This window comes from Myotis brandtii, unplaced genomic scaffold, assembly GCF_000412655.1.
Source record: "Myotis brandtii unplaced genomic scaffold, ASM41265v1 scaffold82, whole genome shotgun sequence".
Lineage (NCBI taxonomy): Eukaryota > Metazoa > Chordata > Mammalia > Chiroptera > Vespertilionidae > Myotis > Myotis brandtii.
The window spans coordinates 1595078-1612111 of record NW_005371324.1 but is presented as its reverse complement, the minus strand read 5'-3'; the positions used below and the strand labels follow the sequence as shown (position 1 = coordinate 1612111).

At 35.8% G+C, this 17034-nt stretch overlaps 1 protein-coding gene across 1 annotated transcript in view; it reads right to left on the bottom strand.

The window, feature by feature from the left end:
- Positions 1–17034, bottom strand: part of TRHDE (thyrotropin-releasing hormone degrading enzyme) — a gene marked incomplete at its 5' end in the record, with an annotated part of 386382 nt that overhangs the window by 10932 nt on the left and 358416 nt on the right. Inside the window, 2 exons of the mRNA XM_005884164.2 lie at positions 777–917; positions 1460–1627. Of these exons, the coding sequence (XP_005884226.1) occupies positions 777–917; positions 1460–1627 (309 nt within the window). The remainder of the gene's footprint in view (positions 1–776; positions 918–1459; positions 1628–17034) is intronic.

The following is a 17034-nucleotide window of genomic DNA, read 5'->3' as shown; positions in this document are numbered from 1 at the left end:
CAGATTGAACTCTTTATACTGATAAAGGTGTACTTTTTAAAAGTAAAGTTTATATACCAGTTTGTAAGATATAGAACAGTAGGTCTGCACACTGTCTGGGGACATTTAAGTTTGAGAACATGCAACATTCACATGCTCTATAATAAATTTAATTTTAAAATACCATAAAGATTATAATAGTAATAAATTAACATTTATTACAATATATTTAAATATATCAGAAATATTTTCTAAAAGTGAGGCTGAAGAATTCTCACCATGAAACAAGATGTCTCAGGAATGAATTATACTGCAACTAGGATTATACAATGATTCAAATGTTCCATGGTTTTATTTCAGGTGTTTTGTGATATTTATATTTAAAGGAAATTTAAAACAACTATGCAGAAGTAAAGTTTTCTTGTCATAATACAATTATACCTAATTTTTAAATCATTTTTGTAACATATTCAGGATATAAGGGTTTTATGATAACAATTTCTTCAACTTGAGACAGTTTGATAGATTGCCAAGGAAAACTGCACTGCTAAAACTTTTTACTCTCTACATTTACACATATAATTATAGTGATCAATATTTAATAAATGAATAACGTTATATAATGTTAAAATAATTTTGAGTTTCATAGGCATGGCAAGACCCATCTTCATAGACTTTTTAAAAATCTAATTCTATTATCCGGACTTTTATTCTAACACAAAAAGTTGTGCTTTTCTCCCTCATATGTTACCTTTTATTAACTCACTCAATTATAAATGATTAAACTCAATATCTACCTGGTATTCAATATCTTCCACTTATCTCTGAAAAACTTCCAGGCAAGGTCCCGGCCATGTGGATTTCGAGCTACATGGATTATGACATCAATTGCATCTTGATCCAGCACCACCTCAGAATTCAGTGACAGATTCAGAAGCCTTTAAAGATAGAATTGTGGGCTAAGTTTTAGTCCCACAACTTAAACATTTTTATAAAATTACAAGAATTATATGGTATAATTTATCATATTCTTCAAGAGAACAGTCCAGGGTAAACTTTACTAATACAAATTTAACAATAGAATAATTTTCTGGTTATAAAAATGAAGAAAGATCAAACTCATATATGTTAATAGATTAGTTAAATTTTCAAAAATCTTGTGGGTGGAGAAATCATAATTCTGGTTTGATGATGCAAACTTACCTTTAAAAATTTTTATAGTAAACATTTCCTTTAATATTGACATATTATCCTACATATATATGTAAAATATAACTTTTAAAAGATCAGTTAGAAACAAAGGTATATCTTTCAAGTCAACTACCTTTAGTTATCTTAACACATCAGTTTTCCTTCATTTTAGGAATATAGACTTATAATAATTAGCATATACTCTAGGAAAGAATAACAACTTCAGAACGGTTTGATTAACAAAGAATACTTTCATTACACAAATACATTTGACCATTAATTGACCTACCTATTTAATAAATTCCTGTCATCACTGCAAGTTAAGGCTTCTAATAATATTTTCTTCTCGGAAACTGCTGTGGTGGAGTGGAATTTCATCCATATGAATTCCCAGACATCCTCATCTAGCAGTGAAACTCCTGTACAGTAGACGATGTCTCTGACGTTTAGTGGTATTCTAAGGAAGCAACCCATGTGGATTCTGTTAATTAAAAGCTTGATAGTATTGAAAATAAAGACAGATGCCGCTTTACTACAGGAAGTTTAAAAAGGTGATTTTGTTAATCAGATTTTACCTAAAAGAGAATAATACCATACCATAACAATATTCAAAAATATTGGTGACTGAATTTCAAAAATAATGTATTTTTGATGAACAAAAAACAGATCCAGAGACAGAGAAGCATAGATCAGACCATCAAACCTCAGAGGGAAGGTAGGGGAGGGTGGGGGTAAGGGGTAGAGATCAACCAAAGGACTTGTATGCAGGCATATAAGCCTAACCAATGGACACAGACAACAGGGGCTGAGGGCACGATTGGGAGGTTTAGGGGAGAAATGGGGGGATAAGGACACATATGTAATACCTTAATCAATAAAGAAATTAAAAAATAATAATAATGTATTTTCTTTAAATGTAGTTTTGAATGAAATTTTTCTTTCCACCCTTAAAACTATATCTAAACAAACCTCCCCAAAATAGGGTGTTTTATATTTTCACCAACATTAATAGACTTACCAAGCAAAGATTTTTGCCTTCATAATTGGTAGATGTAAGAATGTTACAAAAACACTGGTTGAAAAGACTGACTAATTTGGATTAAACAGAAACATTTTGTCCTAAATGTTTATATAACTTCTTAAAAATCATTTTTCTCAAATAGCTCTCCAAATTTTAGAACCTAGAAGATTATTAACATGCATAGTAAACAAAATATATGTTTCAAATGTTGAGAAAGTAAAAAGTTTATTTGCCTATATTTATATAGGTAACTATAAAAATACACTACATTTTGACTTTGACTCCAAAAGAAAATGTTACAGTGGGAAACTATAGATTTAATCGATCTTTGTTATTTATTTGTTTGTTTATTATTTATTTTCTGGTGAAAGGAATTTATTGGCAGGATCATGGGAGGAGGAGAGAGCAGGGAATCAATGGGAGGCTAGAGAATCAGATCAGGTAGCTAGTATCCCAGGGAAGGGCATGTGGCTGAAACATCACCTCCAACCCTGACATAATAGCTTCAGTTAACATTCAAATCCTGGCTATTTATAAGGCGTAAATTATCATGTGTACTTTGCCATAGCAATTTTTTACTAAATATTGTTCTTTCAAGATCCAATATATACCCTCCATTTAAAAAACTCAGTCCTCTAAATGAACGCTTCAATATTTAAAAAAGTTAAAATGTATTACTGCTTTGTGTAATATTCAGTTATTTGTTATTACACTTTTCATTTATGATTTGAATATAGCTAATAATGATGTGCTTTCTCTAGATAACAAGGCGAAACAATCCCTTCTAAAGATTTAGAACTTTGATGGTTAAAATACTGATATAATTAAAAGAGTATTTGGAAAAAAAGGAAAAAGTGTCCTTATGACTAAGTAAGTTGATCTTGTTCTGTTAAGAAGCTAAGTAGGGCTACATTCAGGATATTGAAGATTATGTATTAGGATACCAGATGTGCAGAGTTGTTAGAAATCCTGTATAATAAAAGGGTAATATGCAAATTGACTGAATGGCGGAAGGACAAGTTGCTATGACGTGAGCTGACCAGCAGGGGCCACATGCTCAATGCAGGAGCTGCCCCTTGGTGGTCAGTGCACTCCCACAGGGGGAGCACCACTCAGCCAGAAGCCCTGAATCTGGCTCACAGCTGGCGAGCGTAGTGGTGGTGGCAGGAGCCTCTCCTGCCTCCACGGAAGCACCAAGGATGTCCGACTAATGGCTTAGGCCCATGCGAGGAGCGGGCCTAAGCCATCAGTAGGACATCCCCCGAGGGCTCCTGGACTGTGAGAGGGCGCAGGCTGGGCTGAGGGAACACTCCCCTGAGTGTAAGAATTTTGTGCACTGGGCCTCTAGTATCATATAAAATTCATGGTTCCCAGAAATAGCTAAAACTGTATTATTCCATCTCTTCCTGCAAGTAAAGTATTTGGAGAAAAGTTACTTTAACTTTGCTAAACAAAGCCATTTTTTCTGTTTGTTTGTTTTATTAATTTGTTTTCTTTTAATAAAACAAAACAAAAGGAATACAGACATTCGAAGAAACCAGCAAACAGCTTCACATTTCCTCCTGTTTTTCCTCTTAACCCTGGACTCCCTTGAAGAAAATACCAACAATAGTCTTCCCAATGGTAGTGAAACCTTATTCTCCCAGGTCTGTATATGACCTGCCTGCCACACAGCATGCCTGAAAGCCCTAAGGCAGCGGTTCTCAACCTGTGGGTCGTGACCCCTTTGGGGGTCAAACGACCCTTTCACAGGGGTCACCTAAGACCATCGGAAAACACATATATAATTACATATTGTTTTTGTGATTAATCACTATGCTTTAATTATGTTCAATTTGTAACAATGAAAATACATCCTGCATATCAGATATTTACATTATGATTCATAACAGTAGCAAAATTACAGTTATGAACTAGCAACAAAAATAATTGTATGGTTGGGGTCACCACAACGTGAGGAACTGTATTAAAGGGTCACAGCATTAGGAAGGTTGAGAACCACTACCCTAAGGAAAACATTGCCACCACATTTTGAAAAAACGTGTCAATCCTGGTAAATACAACAAAAAATTACAAAGATGTCTGCATATTTACTAACTGTAATAAGAAAGCTAAAACATCTAGTCTTTCTCTAAATCAACAGCTAGGAAAGATGAATTGTTTCTTCCAAAAATTATAGGCTACAGAGCACAACACTGTATTATTTTCATGACTTTGGCCAAGAGATCAATACAAATATTTGCAAGAAATAATGATAAAATGTCTACTGTGATCATCAACTCATCAATCTTTGCATATTTTCTTAATTTTGACCTAATAATAACAGTTTACTTTCTAACAGAAATTCATGCCGAAACCGGTTTGGCTCAGTGGATAGAGTGTCGGCTTGCGGACTGAAAGGTCCCAGGTTCGATTCTGGTCAAGGGCATGTACCTGGGTTGCGGGCACATCCCCAGTAGGAGATGTGCAGGAGGCAGCTGATCGATGTTCCTCTCTCATCGATGTTTCTAACTCTCTATCTCTCTCCCTTCCTCTCTGTAGAAAATCAATAAAATATATTTTTTTAAAAAAAGAAGAAATTCATTAAGCTGGTTAATATACCAAAGAGAGTACAGGAACAAAACCCACTGAATTAGGTGGGTTACTGCCTATGAAACCAGTCTCCAATATCAATGGTTTCAAGTAGAAAGTCAGACAGAAATATAAAAAAGGGAAAAAGAAAAAATGAACATTAAACTATGTTCCTTAGAAAGAACTTGAATGCCATACACTATAGTTACTAGCAACAGTCCATATTGTTGTTATTCAGTACTTGCTATTGGCTGCTGCTGAACTGTGTAAGATGCATATAAGTAAACTAGAGGCCTGGTGCACAAAATTCATGCATGGAGGTGGGGGTCCCTTTTCCTGGCCTGCACCCTCTCCAATCTAGCACCCCTCAGGGGACGTCTGACTGCTGGATGTCCCTGCAGGTTCGGGCCTAAACCGGCAGTCAGACATCCCTCTCATAATCTGGGACCGCTGGCTCCTAACCGCTTACCTGCCTGCCTGCCTAATCGCCCCTAACCACTCTGCCTGCCAGTCTTATTGCCCCTAACTGCCCTCCCCTGCTGGCCTGATTGCCCCTAACTGCCCTCTCCTGCCAGCCTGATCGCCCCTAACTGCCCTCCCCTGCTGGCCTGATTTCCCCTAACTGCCCTCCCCTGCCAGCCTGATCGCCCCTAGCCAACTCTGCCTCAGCCCACGCCACTGTGGCTTTGTTCGGAAGAAGGACCGGATGACCAGAAGATGTCTGGTCGACCTTGTCTAATTAGCATATTATCCTTTTATTAGTATAGATGGATTGGCCATTCCAAGCCCTGCACACTGGCTAAAAGAGCATCAGAGGTAGAAAATAAATCTCTGTGCAATACTGTGTCTCAGGTTACACATCTTATTTTATTTAGTCTGTATAATAACATCATGAGGTCTCTATTATAAATTTCCTGTAGCAGGAGAGGGAACCTGCTTTGAGAGGGGGTATTTTTCATGATAGCAACTATCTAGTAAGTTGAGAAGCAGAATGATCTGTACATTAAAGTCATTCTTCTTTACATCTGCTTAGAGATGGCTCATAATGAAAATAAGATTTATTGATTTCTATTAGTAGCAATATTTATATTACTATCACTGAATTCTGATATGTGTTGCTTAATAAAACACTATCTGATAAAAAATAAAGCAAGAAAACATTTTTAATTAAAAAAATAGTATATCCTTTATAAAAGTACTAACACCAACTCCTAGGCCCACACAACGCTGCAAGGTAATACCAGTCATCCAATCCATACTTCTCTTCATGCTGAACTGGCCACAGATATCACCTCTAACCTCTTTTTAAATTATTATTTTTATACACAGCTTAGTTAGTCATCTTTGAGACATATTCAATGTTGGCAAGACTGTTTTATTCAACAATAAGTACCTACTCTGTTCAGGGAAGTGATCCTCGTTAAAATACCACCTCGGGATGACTAAAAGGATATAGGCAAGCTGTGTATTGAAGGAGCTGCTGCATGGCAAGCTGGTCATACACAAAGCAGGGAAATAAATATGGAAAGGGAACCCAGCAATCAAGTGTTCCAAATGAGTTCAAATCCGAAAGCCACTGATTCATTCTTTGTTCCGATCCTAACCGAAAACTCAGTGAATGTCCTGCCAACTCTGAACGTGTTCCATGACATTCCCAGGTCCATCTCAGAACACTTAAAGGCATTTGGGCACTTTCATTACCGCTTGTGACTGTCTGGTGAATTACAGTGGGATGGCTTTTTAAAGATACTCCATAAAAGTTCCCTGTCCTATTATCTGAGGTCTGTTATCAGAAAACCAAGATATCACCATAATTGTGAGCTTAGTGTTGTTGTTGTTTTTAACAACTCTTTTTGTTTTGTTTTTTTTGTGTGTGTTTTTTTTTGTTATATTTATGACATATATAAACAAGCAAACATTAAGCTCACAATTATTAAGTGAACTAAATGACAGAGTGAGCACCCTGAAAGAACCTCACAAAATTTGTCCTGGACAAAGGAGGCCTTTGAAAACCAAGCAAGAGAAAGACTGCATAATTTGGATGTGATCTGCAAGAAACGGCAGGTCAAGTTTCAGGCTTGTCAGCAGCTGTTCCTCTGTGCATAGCAGGTGTATCAAATTTGATTACTATGAAAATGGGACACATATGTTTACATGTATAATCTAAAGCCTGTTTGTTGACGGTCCGTTGAAAAACAGACCTCAGTCTCAGCTACAAATCCCCAAACTCTCAGGAAAGAAATGGCTCTATTAGCAGATGCTAGAAGATTCATATTGCTTTAGGCTCATAAAGCTCCCGAGAAGAGCAAGAACAGAGCTGATTGGCGGGAGAACACTGCTCTGATTTTCCTTCCCCTTTCCCCACCGCATCAACTCCTCTCCTTCCTCACCACCCACCAGATAAAGAATAAATGTATGGTTTACAAGGTTATTGTACTTATCATGGAAAATAAAACAAGATTTGGGGGCACTGCATTTGCCAAGGGCCCTTGGTTCCCAATGATTTTCATTGTTAATGAAACCCCCCTTTGCTGCTAAATTTGTAAAGATGTTCTAATAACATTTTAGCAAAATAATTGCTCTGGGGACAGTTTAAGATCTCATTGTATAAACCAAAGTCATTAGGAACAAATGAAAAACCTCATTTGTTTGTAAAGCATGAGCTGATAAACCCACAGAACCCATAGTTATGAACGGTACAAATGAGTCCTGTGAGATTCCTGATGTCAGGATTGCAGGGAGAGAGGGCCCCTTCTTGTGAGCACGGAAATTGTTTATGAAATGTGAATATCCCCATGGTCGTTTCTATTTAACTGCCGCCTCAGAAGTAAATCCTTTAATGGAATTTTATCACCTGGGAAGGAAAGATGTGCCTGTTTTTCTCTAGGCATAGCATACATCATATACACAAGCAGAGTCTATTCTAGCTACCTTCACAGGAGATAAATGGGGTCATCTTTAGACAAAAGGAAGTGCCTTAATGTTTGTAGGGTACTATCATTGCAGAAATTATTAGCTAATTAGTGCAACTACTATATTTTAAATTCCATTCTCTATTTAAATAGGATCATGACAGAGTTCATTTGTATGAACAAGTTTTAAAGCATACAAGTTCAGTATATCATTGTAAAATAAGTTATTTTTGTATTTCATTAATATGTTTAACCTGTTTTACATTGACAAAAGCAAATGCCTAAAAACTAAATAGTTGGGGTAGAAGTTAAAAATAAAATAAGTAGGTACAAAAGTAAAGGCATGCATCTTTTAGGAAAAAAACTTTACTGAGCTAAAGAATGCTGGTGAAATGAACCTCATATTTTAACTCAGAGTAAACTCATACTTTAGTTATTAAATGGAAAATTGTGAAGTAGATTGATAAATTGGGGTAAACAATAAGAAAAATTTCCAAAGATTTTGCTATGAAAGTTTTTGTTACTGCATTGTTTTTTTTCAGGTAAAATAATCAGGATTCATCTAAAATAATAAGGGACTGTTTTAAGTTAACATAATAATAGCAACTAAGGATGACAACATAGATTAATATTTAATGATGTGATAACATGTTATTTAATATAATAAAATATATTATTAAAGACAATATAATATAATTGTGTTATATTTAAAAACCATAATGTGTATGTTAGGAGGAAAGAAGGTAAACAAGGTAACATTCACAGCATTTGCCTCTGGCTCTGGGGATTGTGGGTAATTAGTCTTTGTTTTTTTTAACTCATATATCTCAAATTTAATAATTTAATAACTTTTATAATTACTTTGGAAAAAAGATAAGTAAATGTATAATTCCATTCATAAAGGTAAGATTCTGTTACTATTAAAATAAAATACATTTTGATATAGAAAAATGCTATTGAATAAGATATAGAAGTAACTCTGATGATAGTTAAAATATCTCCTATAGGAAACTATTATTTGTCAAAGAAAAAAAATCACACTATTTTAAAATATAAATTTTGACCAATAACTGCCTGGAGGACTGGGTAAGTCAAGGTTATTGCTTTGGGCTTAAATTTTCATCCTAATTGGGCAAGGCTAAAGTACATGAGTTCTATGGTCCCTCCCTGCTCTGATAGTACAAGATTCTTTTTATTAGCAGTTGCATTAACATTGAAATGTGGTTTTAATTATTTTCAAAGACAATGAGAAAATTTTCTCAAATCACTAGCTTCTCTAAGAGCCCTCTTTTTCAGGGGCACTATTCATCCTATTGATATAAGTATGGCCTACCATTTAATTAATTTTAATTAATTTGCAGTTAATTAATTCATTAATTCATTAATCTATCTAGAAATTAAAAGACAGCTTTGGTTGAGGCTTCTTCTCCGACACTGCAAATCTTGTCTTGCCTTATAAATACTAATATTAACTTCTTCCAAGGCAGACAACCCGTGGCTAGCCCAGCTGAGTGGCCCAGTTGGTTGGAGCATCATCCTGTACACCAAAAAGGCTGTGGGTTTGATTCCTAGTAAGGGCACATACCTAGGTTGCCACTTCAATTCTCAAAGCACATATATGGGAAGCAACCGATGAATCAATCTCTCTCTCTCCTTTCCCTTTCACAAATCAATGGAAACATAGTAAAAATTAAATAAATATCAGACTAAAAAATAAACTGCATTTATAAATGTTGACTCTGTTTAAATGTCTCCTACCCCCATCTCTTAGTCTATGCCCATTCTTTAGTCCCTTGGCTGCTGCCAAACAAGCCATCTAGAATAAAACTTAAAGTTATTTAGAAGGAATATGTGACATTTTGTACCTAAGTGTCAGTTTCCTCATCTGGAAAATGAGATAATAATTCCTTACAAGTTATTACAATGATGAGATGAGATAATGTTTATTCAGGGCTTGGCACAGTGCCTGGTTCACATCAGCAGCTCAGTATGGGATTTACCAAAATGCTGTTCATAGCCAAGTGCAAGGGACATAAAAGATTGCCTCAATATGTGGTAATGACATTTCTACTCCTCTTTATTTTGATTCCTATTATTATTCAGATGTGATGGCAACAAATACTGCTATCTTTCCTAAATGAGTCCTGGACTAAAAGCAAACCAAAAATAAAGCTTTTAAACAACCTCACTAAAAGTGAATGAGCAATTACAAAAATCATGACTGACAATACATCTCAAGTTTAAGGCATTACAATAAAATACTCTTTACCAGTAAACTTATACCTAACTTTACTGCTATACTTGTCAGTGAAATATGCCACTGAATCAGTATACAAACCCTGGAAACCAGAAGAAATATTGTTCCTTTTTTAAATTTTTATTGTTGAAAGTATTACATAGGTCCTCCTTTTTCCCCCATTAACCTCTTCCAGCCCTTTCCTATACTCCTCCCACCCCCTACAGGCCCTCACCACGCCATTGTCCATATCCACGGGTTATGCGTATATGCATACAAGTTCATTGGTTGATATCTTCCCCCCGTCCACCCTCCCCTGCCTTCCCCTAAGGTTCAACAGTCTGTTCATGCTTCTATGACTCTGGTCTATTTTTGATCATCAGTTTATTTGGTATCTCTCCAAGGCCCCTGGCAAAGGAAGAACAGAATTCCATGTGAAAGGTACAGTCAGTGACCAGGGGAAAGAACACTGGGCAGTGATGCTGTGAGCCGGGTCCTGACGTGAAGCAGCCAGGGCTGCTCTGTTTCCAGGGAGTCCTCTCACCAGTGTCCATACAGTGGCTGCTCAATCCCATCAAAGCTTAAACATATTTTATGAGCACCAAAGGAAAAGGCAGTTTTCAAGGAAAAGGCAGTTCAAGAACCTGTCTGCATGGCCCTTTGGTGCTCATAAAACAGAGTTGCAGAAACCTGGTGGAGAATAGACCAACTATGTTTAAAACTACTGTTTTGAAATGATGTTCAATACTTCTTTATATTGTAGTTTTGCATATTTGTAAAGAGGCATATGCTGCTCTCTCTAAATGAAAGAAAAAAGGACTGCTGGGAAGAGGGAGTCATTTTAACTCTTAATGTCCCAAATATATCAAAAGTTGATATTTTAAAATAGCTGCAGTACTTTAAAATGGCTTTTATAATTAAAATAAATGTACTTTAAGTGGGACATTCACTTTACATAAGCTAAAATTACATGAAATTATATTTTATATAATTTATAAGTCCCATGTATAAAGTATTATTTCTACTGGGTGGGAAGGGAAAGTTATGGTGAGGGCTAAGAGTCTGGGCTATCAAACCACTTAATAAAATATAATTGCTAAAGCACAAAAAAGATAGAAAACCAGACAACCTAAAAAAGTAGAAAACAAAAAGAAGGAGACATCAAAGAAAAGGTGGAACCCTGTCAGATGGCTCTGTTGGTTGGAGCATTGACCCATGCATCGAAAGCTCATGAGTTCGATTTCTGGTTGGGGTACATACCTGGGTTGCAGGTTCATTTCCCAGTCAGGATGCTTATGGAAGGCAACTGATTGAAGTATCTATCGCATCTATCTCTCTCTCTCTCTCTCTCTCTCTCTCTCTCTCTCTCTCCCTCCCTCGCTCCTTCCCTCCCTCCCTCCCCTCCCTCCCTTCTTCCTTCTTTAAAAAAATCAACAAAAATAAAAGAAAGGGTAGAAACACAGAAAGAACACAAAAAACACAAGTGAAAAATGTACAGAGAAGCCAAAATGACAGGAAGGCATGACAAAGACTTACAAAAAAAGGTAAAGGGGGGAAAAAGCAAACAGTGAGAGGAGAGTTTGTGAACTGACTTACCTGAAAATATTTTTGGACGGATTTTAAACACATTCAACTGAAAAGCCTAGAAGAACACTGCTATTTAACACTAGAGGCCTGGTGCACAAAATTTGTGCACAGAGGGGGTGGTCCCTCAGCCCAGCCTGCAACAACGAAAGTGTTCCACACCTGGCCTGCCCAGAGGCCCTCCGTGGCCGGGGTGGAATGCTTGCCTCGTCACCACAGCGACATAGCAAGAATTCCACCAGGCCTCTCATGCTGCCTGCTCTCAGCGGCTGCCCCTCTGTGACTGGGGGACTCCAGCGGGGCCTTGAGGACTGGGCACCACCATCTTGTGGCTATTGGTGCCACCATCTTTTGACAGAGTGATGATTAATTTGCATATTACCCTTTTATTAGATAGGATTTCAAAACACAGAACCCTTATGATATACAGAATCAATTATACCTCAAAGAGATCCAAAAAAAATCTAACTGCTTTAGCACAAAAGTAAACTAATTATATATCTATGATGACTCACTCTAAAATAGTGAACAGCAGGGTACTTAGTATAAATAGCTCTAACAGCATAATTAATTTAAAATTAAATATGTATACAGTTGTAGTAGAAGTTGTGAAATATCTGATAAATTGCCCTATTTATAAATGATTGTGTTAAAAAATTAAATAAATTATTGCCTATTACCATGGCTTAACGAATGCTTATCAATGAATATTTAAATTTCTTCATCACTCAGCTATGGTCAGAGCACTGTAAATCTAAGTGCCTGCTGGGATATAAAGACTACGTGTGTGTGTGTGCATTTGTGTGTGTGAATAATAATGATGAGGAATCAGTACTTTAACATTTAAGATGAAAGAGAATAATGGGAATGACACATGAGTTATAATAGCAAATCCAGAAACATTGTTCTCATTCAAATCATAGCCCAGCCCTGAGTGTTCACAAAAACTCCAATGGATGACATTGGGCTCCACCATAACAAAATAACTATTATTGCCCAGGATAATGTATAGCAACAGTCATTATCTTTTTTATTTCTTATAGAAAGGTTTAAAATTACATTGGTTTATTGTATCTATCAAAATACTACATTTATAAATGTGAGGGTCTGTGAGAATGTGGTTTAACTTAATTTCTAAGGCATTGTCAAGATTACTGAGGTTCCTATCTCAAGAAACAAGAATAATCTCAAATAAACAACTGAACTTTACACATATAGGAATTAGAAAAAGAACAACAAATCCCAAAATGAATACAGGAAAGAAAATAAAGATCAGAGCAAAAATAAACAAAATAGAGTCTAAGAAAAAATAATACAAAAGATCAATGAAATCAAAAGTTGATTCTTTGAATAGATAAACAAGATTGATCAACCTTTAACCAGACTCATCAAGAAAAAAAAAAGATAAGGGACCCAAATAAATAAAATCAGAAATGACAGAGAAGTAACAACTGACTTCACAGAAATACAAGAAATTGTATGAAAATATAAACCACTGTATGTCAACGAATTGGACAATCTAGACAAAATTGATAAATTCTAGAAACATACAATCTTCCAAACTAAATCATGAAGAGTCAGAAAACCTGATTATATTACAAGTAATAAAATAGAAGCGGAAAAAAAAAAACCTCCCAATGAACAAACGTACTGGACTACATAGCTTCTCTGATAAATTCTACCAAAGAGTCAAAGAGCCTATCCTTCTCAAACTATTCCAAAAAAATTCAAGAGGAGGGAAGACTCCAAAGTTCATTTTATGAGGCCAGTATTATCCTAATTCCAAAACCTAATTCTAAGGACACTAGTAAAGAAAGAAAATTATAGGCTAATAACCCTGATAAACATAGTTGCTAAAATCCTCAACAAAATATTAGCAAACTTGATCCAGCCATACAATAAAATGATCATACACCATGGTCAAGTGGGATTTATTCCAGGGATGCAAGGTTGGTAGAATATCTGCAAATCAATAAACATGATACATCGCATAAACAAAATGAAGGATAAAAATCACACAATCATATCAATAGAAGCAGAATAAGTTTTTGGTAGAATCCAGCATCCACTTATGATAAAAACTCTCAGCAAAGTGTGAATACAGGGAGCATATCTCAAGATAATAAAGGTCATATATGACAAACCTACAACCAACATCATACTTAATGGGCAAAAACTAAAAGTGTTTCCCTTAGGAACAGGAACAACACAGGGATGTTTGCTTTCACCACTCTTACTCAACATAGTACTGGAAGTACTAGCTATAGCAATCAGACAAGAAGAAGAAATAAAAGGCACCCAAATTGGAAAGGAAGAAGTAAAACTGTCATTATTTGCTGATGACATGATACCATATATAAAGAACCCTAAAGATTCCACCAAAAACTACCAAAACTAATAAATGAATTCAATAAAGAAGCAGGATACAAAATAAATATCCAGAAATTAGTTACATTTTTATGCAACAATAATGAACTATCAGAAAAACTAAAAACAATCCCACTTATAATTGCATCAAAAATAACTTGGAATAAATTTAACCAAGGATGTAGAAGACCTGTATTTAGAAAATTATAAGACACAGCAGAAAGAAAGTGAAGAAGATAAAAATATGTGGAAGGATTTACCATGACTCTTGGTATGAAGATTTAACATCATTTAAATATAGTACATACTACCCAAAGCAATCTATAGATTCAGTATAATTCCTATCAAAATATTAATGGTGTATTTCACAGAACTAGAACAAATATTCCAAAATTTTATATGGAATCACAAAAGACCCCAAATAGCCACAGCAATCTTGAGAAGAAACAAAGTTGAAGGAATCACACTACCTGATATCAAGGCCATAGTAATCAAAACAGTATGATACTGGCATAAAAACAGACATATAGATCAATGGAACAGAATAGAGAGCCACAAAATAAATCCACATCTTTATAATCAATTCATATTTGACAAAGGAGATAAGAACATACAATGGGGTAGATATTCTATGTAATAAATGGTGTTGAGAAAATTGGACAGGTACATGCAAAAAAATGAAATTAGGCCATATTATTACACCACACCCAAGAATAAACTCAAAATGGATTAAAGACTTAAATGAAAGATTAGAAACCATAAAAATTCTAGAAGAAAACATAGGTAATAAAATCTTAGACATCTCTAGTAGCAATAGTGGTTTTTTTTTATATGTCTCCTCGGGTAAAAAAAGCAAAAAATAAAAATAAACAAATGGGACTACATCAAACTAAAAAGTTTTTGCACAGCAAAGGAAACCATCAACAAAATGAAAAGATAATCCACTGAGTGGGAGAACATATTCACCAATGATGCATCTGATAAGAGGCTAGTTTCCAAAATATACTAAGAACTTATGTAACTCAACATCAGGAAGACAAATAATCCAATTAAAAAATTGGCAAAGGACTTGAATAGATACTTCTCCAAAAAGGACATATAGATGGCCAACAGACATAGGAAAAAATGCTCAACATCACTAATCATCAGAGAAAAGCAAATTAAAACCACAATGAGATATTACCTCACACCTGTCAGAATGGCTATCATTAATAAATCAACAACAACAAAAATAAGTGTTGGTGAGGATGTGGAGGAAAAGGAATCCTGGTGCACTGCTGATGGGAATGCAGACTGGTGCAGCCACTGTGGAGAACAGTATGGAGTTTCCTTAAAAAATTAAAAATGGGACTGCCATTTGACCCAGTGTTTCCACTTCTGGGAATATATCTGAAGACACCTGAAACACTGATGCAAAAGAATATATGCACCCCTATATTCACTGCAGCATTATTTACAATAGCCAAGATTTAGAAGCAGCCCATGAGCCCATCAGTAGATGAGTGGATTAAAAAAAAAAGTCGTGGTACATTTAAACAGTGGAATACTACTCAGCTGTAAAGAAAAAGAAAGGAAATCTTACCTTTTGCAACAGCATGGATGGACCTGCAGACTATTATGCTAAGTGAAATATATGGAATCTAATGAACAAAATATAAACAGACTCACAGATATAGAAAGCAGACTGATAGCTGTTAGAAGGAAGGGAGTTCGGGGGGAGGGGCAGGGCAGTGGTAAAAAACAACAACAACCGCCTAAACCGGTTTGGCTCAGTGGATAGAGCGTCAGCCTGCGGACTGAAAGGTCCCGGGTTCGATTCCGGTCAAGGGCATGTACCTGGGTTGCGGGCACATCCCCAGTGGGAGATGTGCAGGAGGCAGCTGATCGATGTTTCTCTCTCATCGATGTTTCTAACTCTCTATCTCTCTCTCTTCCTCTCTGTAAAAAATCAATAAAATATATTTAAAAAAAAAAAACAAAAAAAACCAACAACAACCTTATCGACACCGACAACAGTGTGGTGTTTACCAGAGGGGAAGGGTAGAGGAGGGTACAGGGTAGATAAATGGTGATGGAAGGAAACTGAACTTTGGGGGTGGTGAACATATAATACAATATACAGATAATGTTTTATAGAATTGTACACCTGAAACCTCTATAATCTTACTAACCAAGGTCACCCCAATAAATTCAGTGAAAATTAATAAAATTATTACTGAGGTTAATGAGGCTGAACCTCCAGCCTGGGAAGAATAAACTATAACAATTTAGGTGATTTTTTATTTAGATTTTAGGTAATCTAAAAATAGATTTTATTTTGGCCAAAGTTTTACTCTTTTGGTGTGTGCTAGTGTTTGTGTGTATGTTTCTGTGTCTATTTATTAATCTACATGCATTTCTGCAGGTTTTCATAGTTTTAACTGATAGGTTCACTACACAAGAAAATGTTGTGCCTTTTAAAAATAGAGAAGTATTCTTATTCATATAAAATCCTCAATGTTTCTATCGTTTCACTAAAACATATTTTGACTGCCTCCTCCCCTGTGAAAAAGCAGTGAAACTCCATTTATATTTCAAGAAGAAGGATAGATATAGTTTAATGTGATAATTAAAAATAGTGCTGAAGAATCTATCCCTGTTATAGAAGGGAAATTAAAAAAAAATAAAACCAATCTGAGTTCTGATGAAAAGGGGAATGGCAAGAGTGGATAAAAGTTACAACATAAGCTTTAAAAGGCATATTTTGCACTGAGAGATGATATAACTGAGAAAAACAAATACTGTTATTGCCAAGAAATTACAAATCATCAGTTCTTTCTCACTTTCAGTTATCCTATATAATAAAAGGGTAATATGCAAATCTATAGAACTGGAGAATGACCAGGTCTCTATGATGCGCACTAACTACCAGGGGGCAAGTGCAGTGGCCCACCTCCGTGGCCACAATCAGACATCCCCTGTGGGCTCCTGGACTGTGAAAGGGCGCAGGCTTGGCTGAGGGCCCCGCCCCCGTGCACGAATTTTGTGCACCGGGTCTCTAGTTTTAATATATCTAAATATATATACACAGGGGTTGGCAAAAGTAGGTTTGCAGTTGTGAGTATGCAAAACAGTTTATTATTGTACTAGAGGCCTGCACAAAAATTATTTGTGCACTCGGGGGGGGGGGGGGG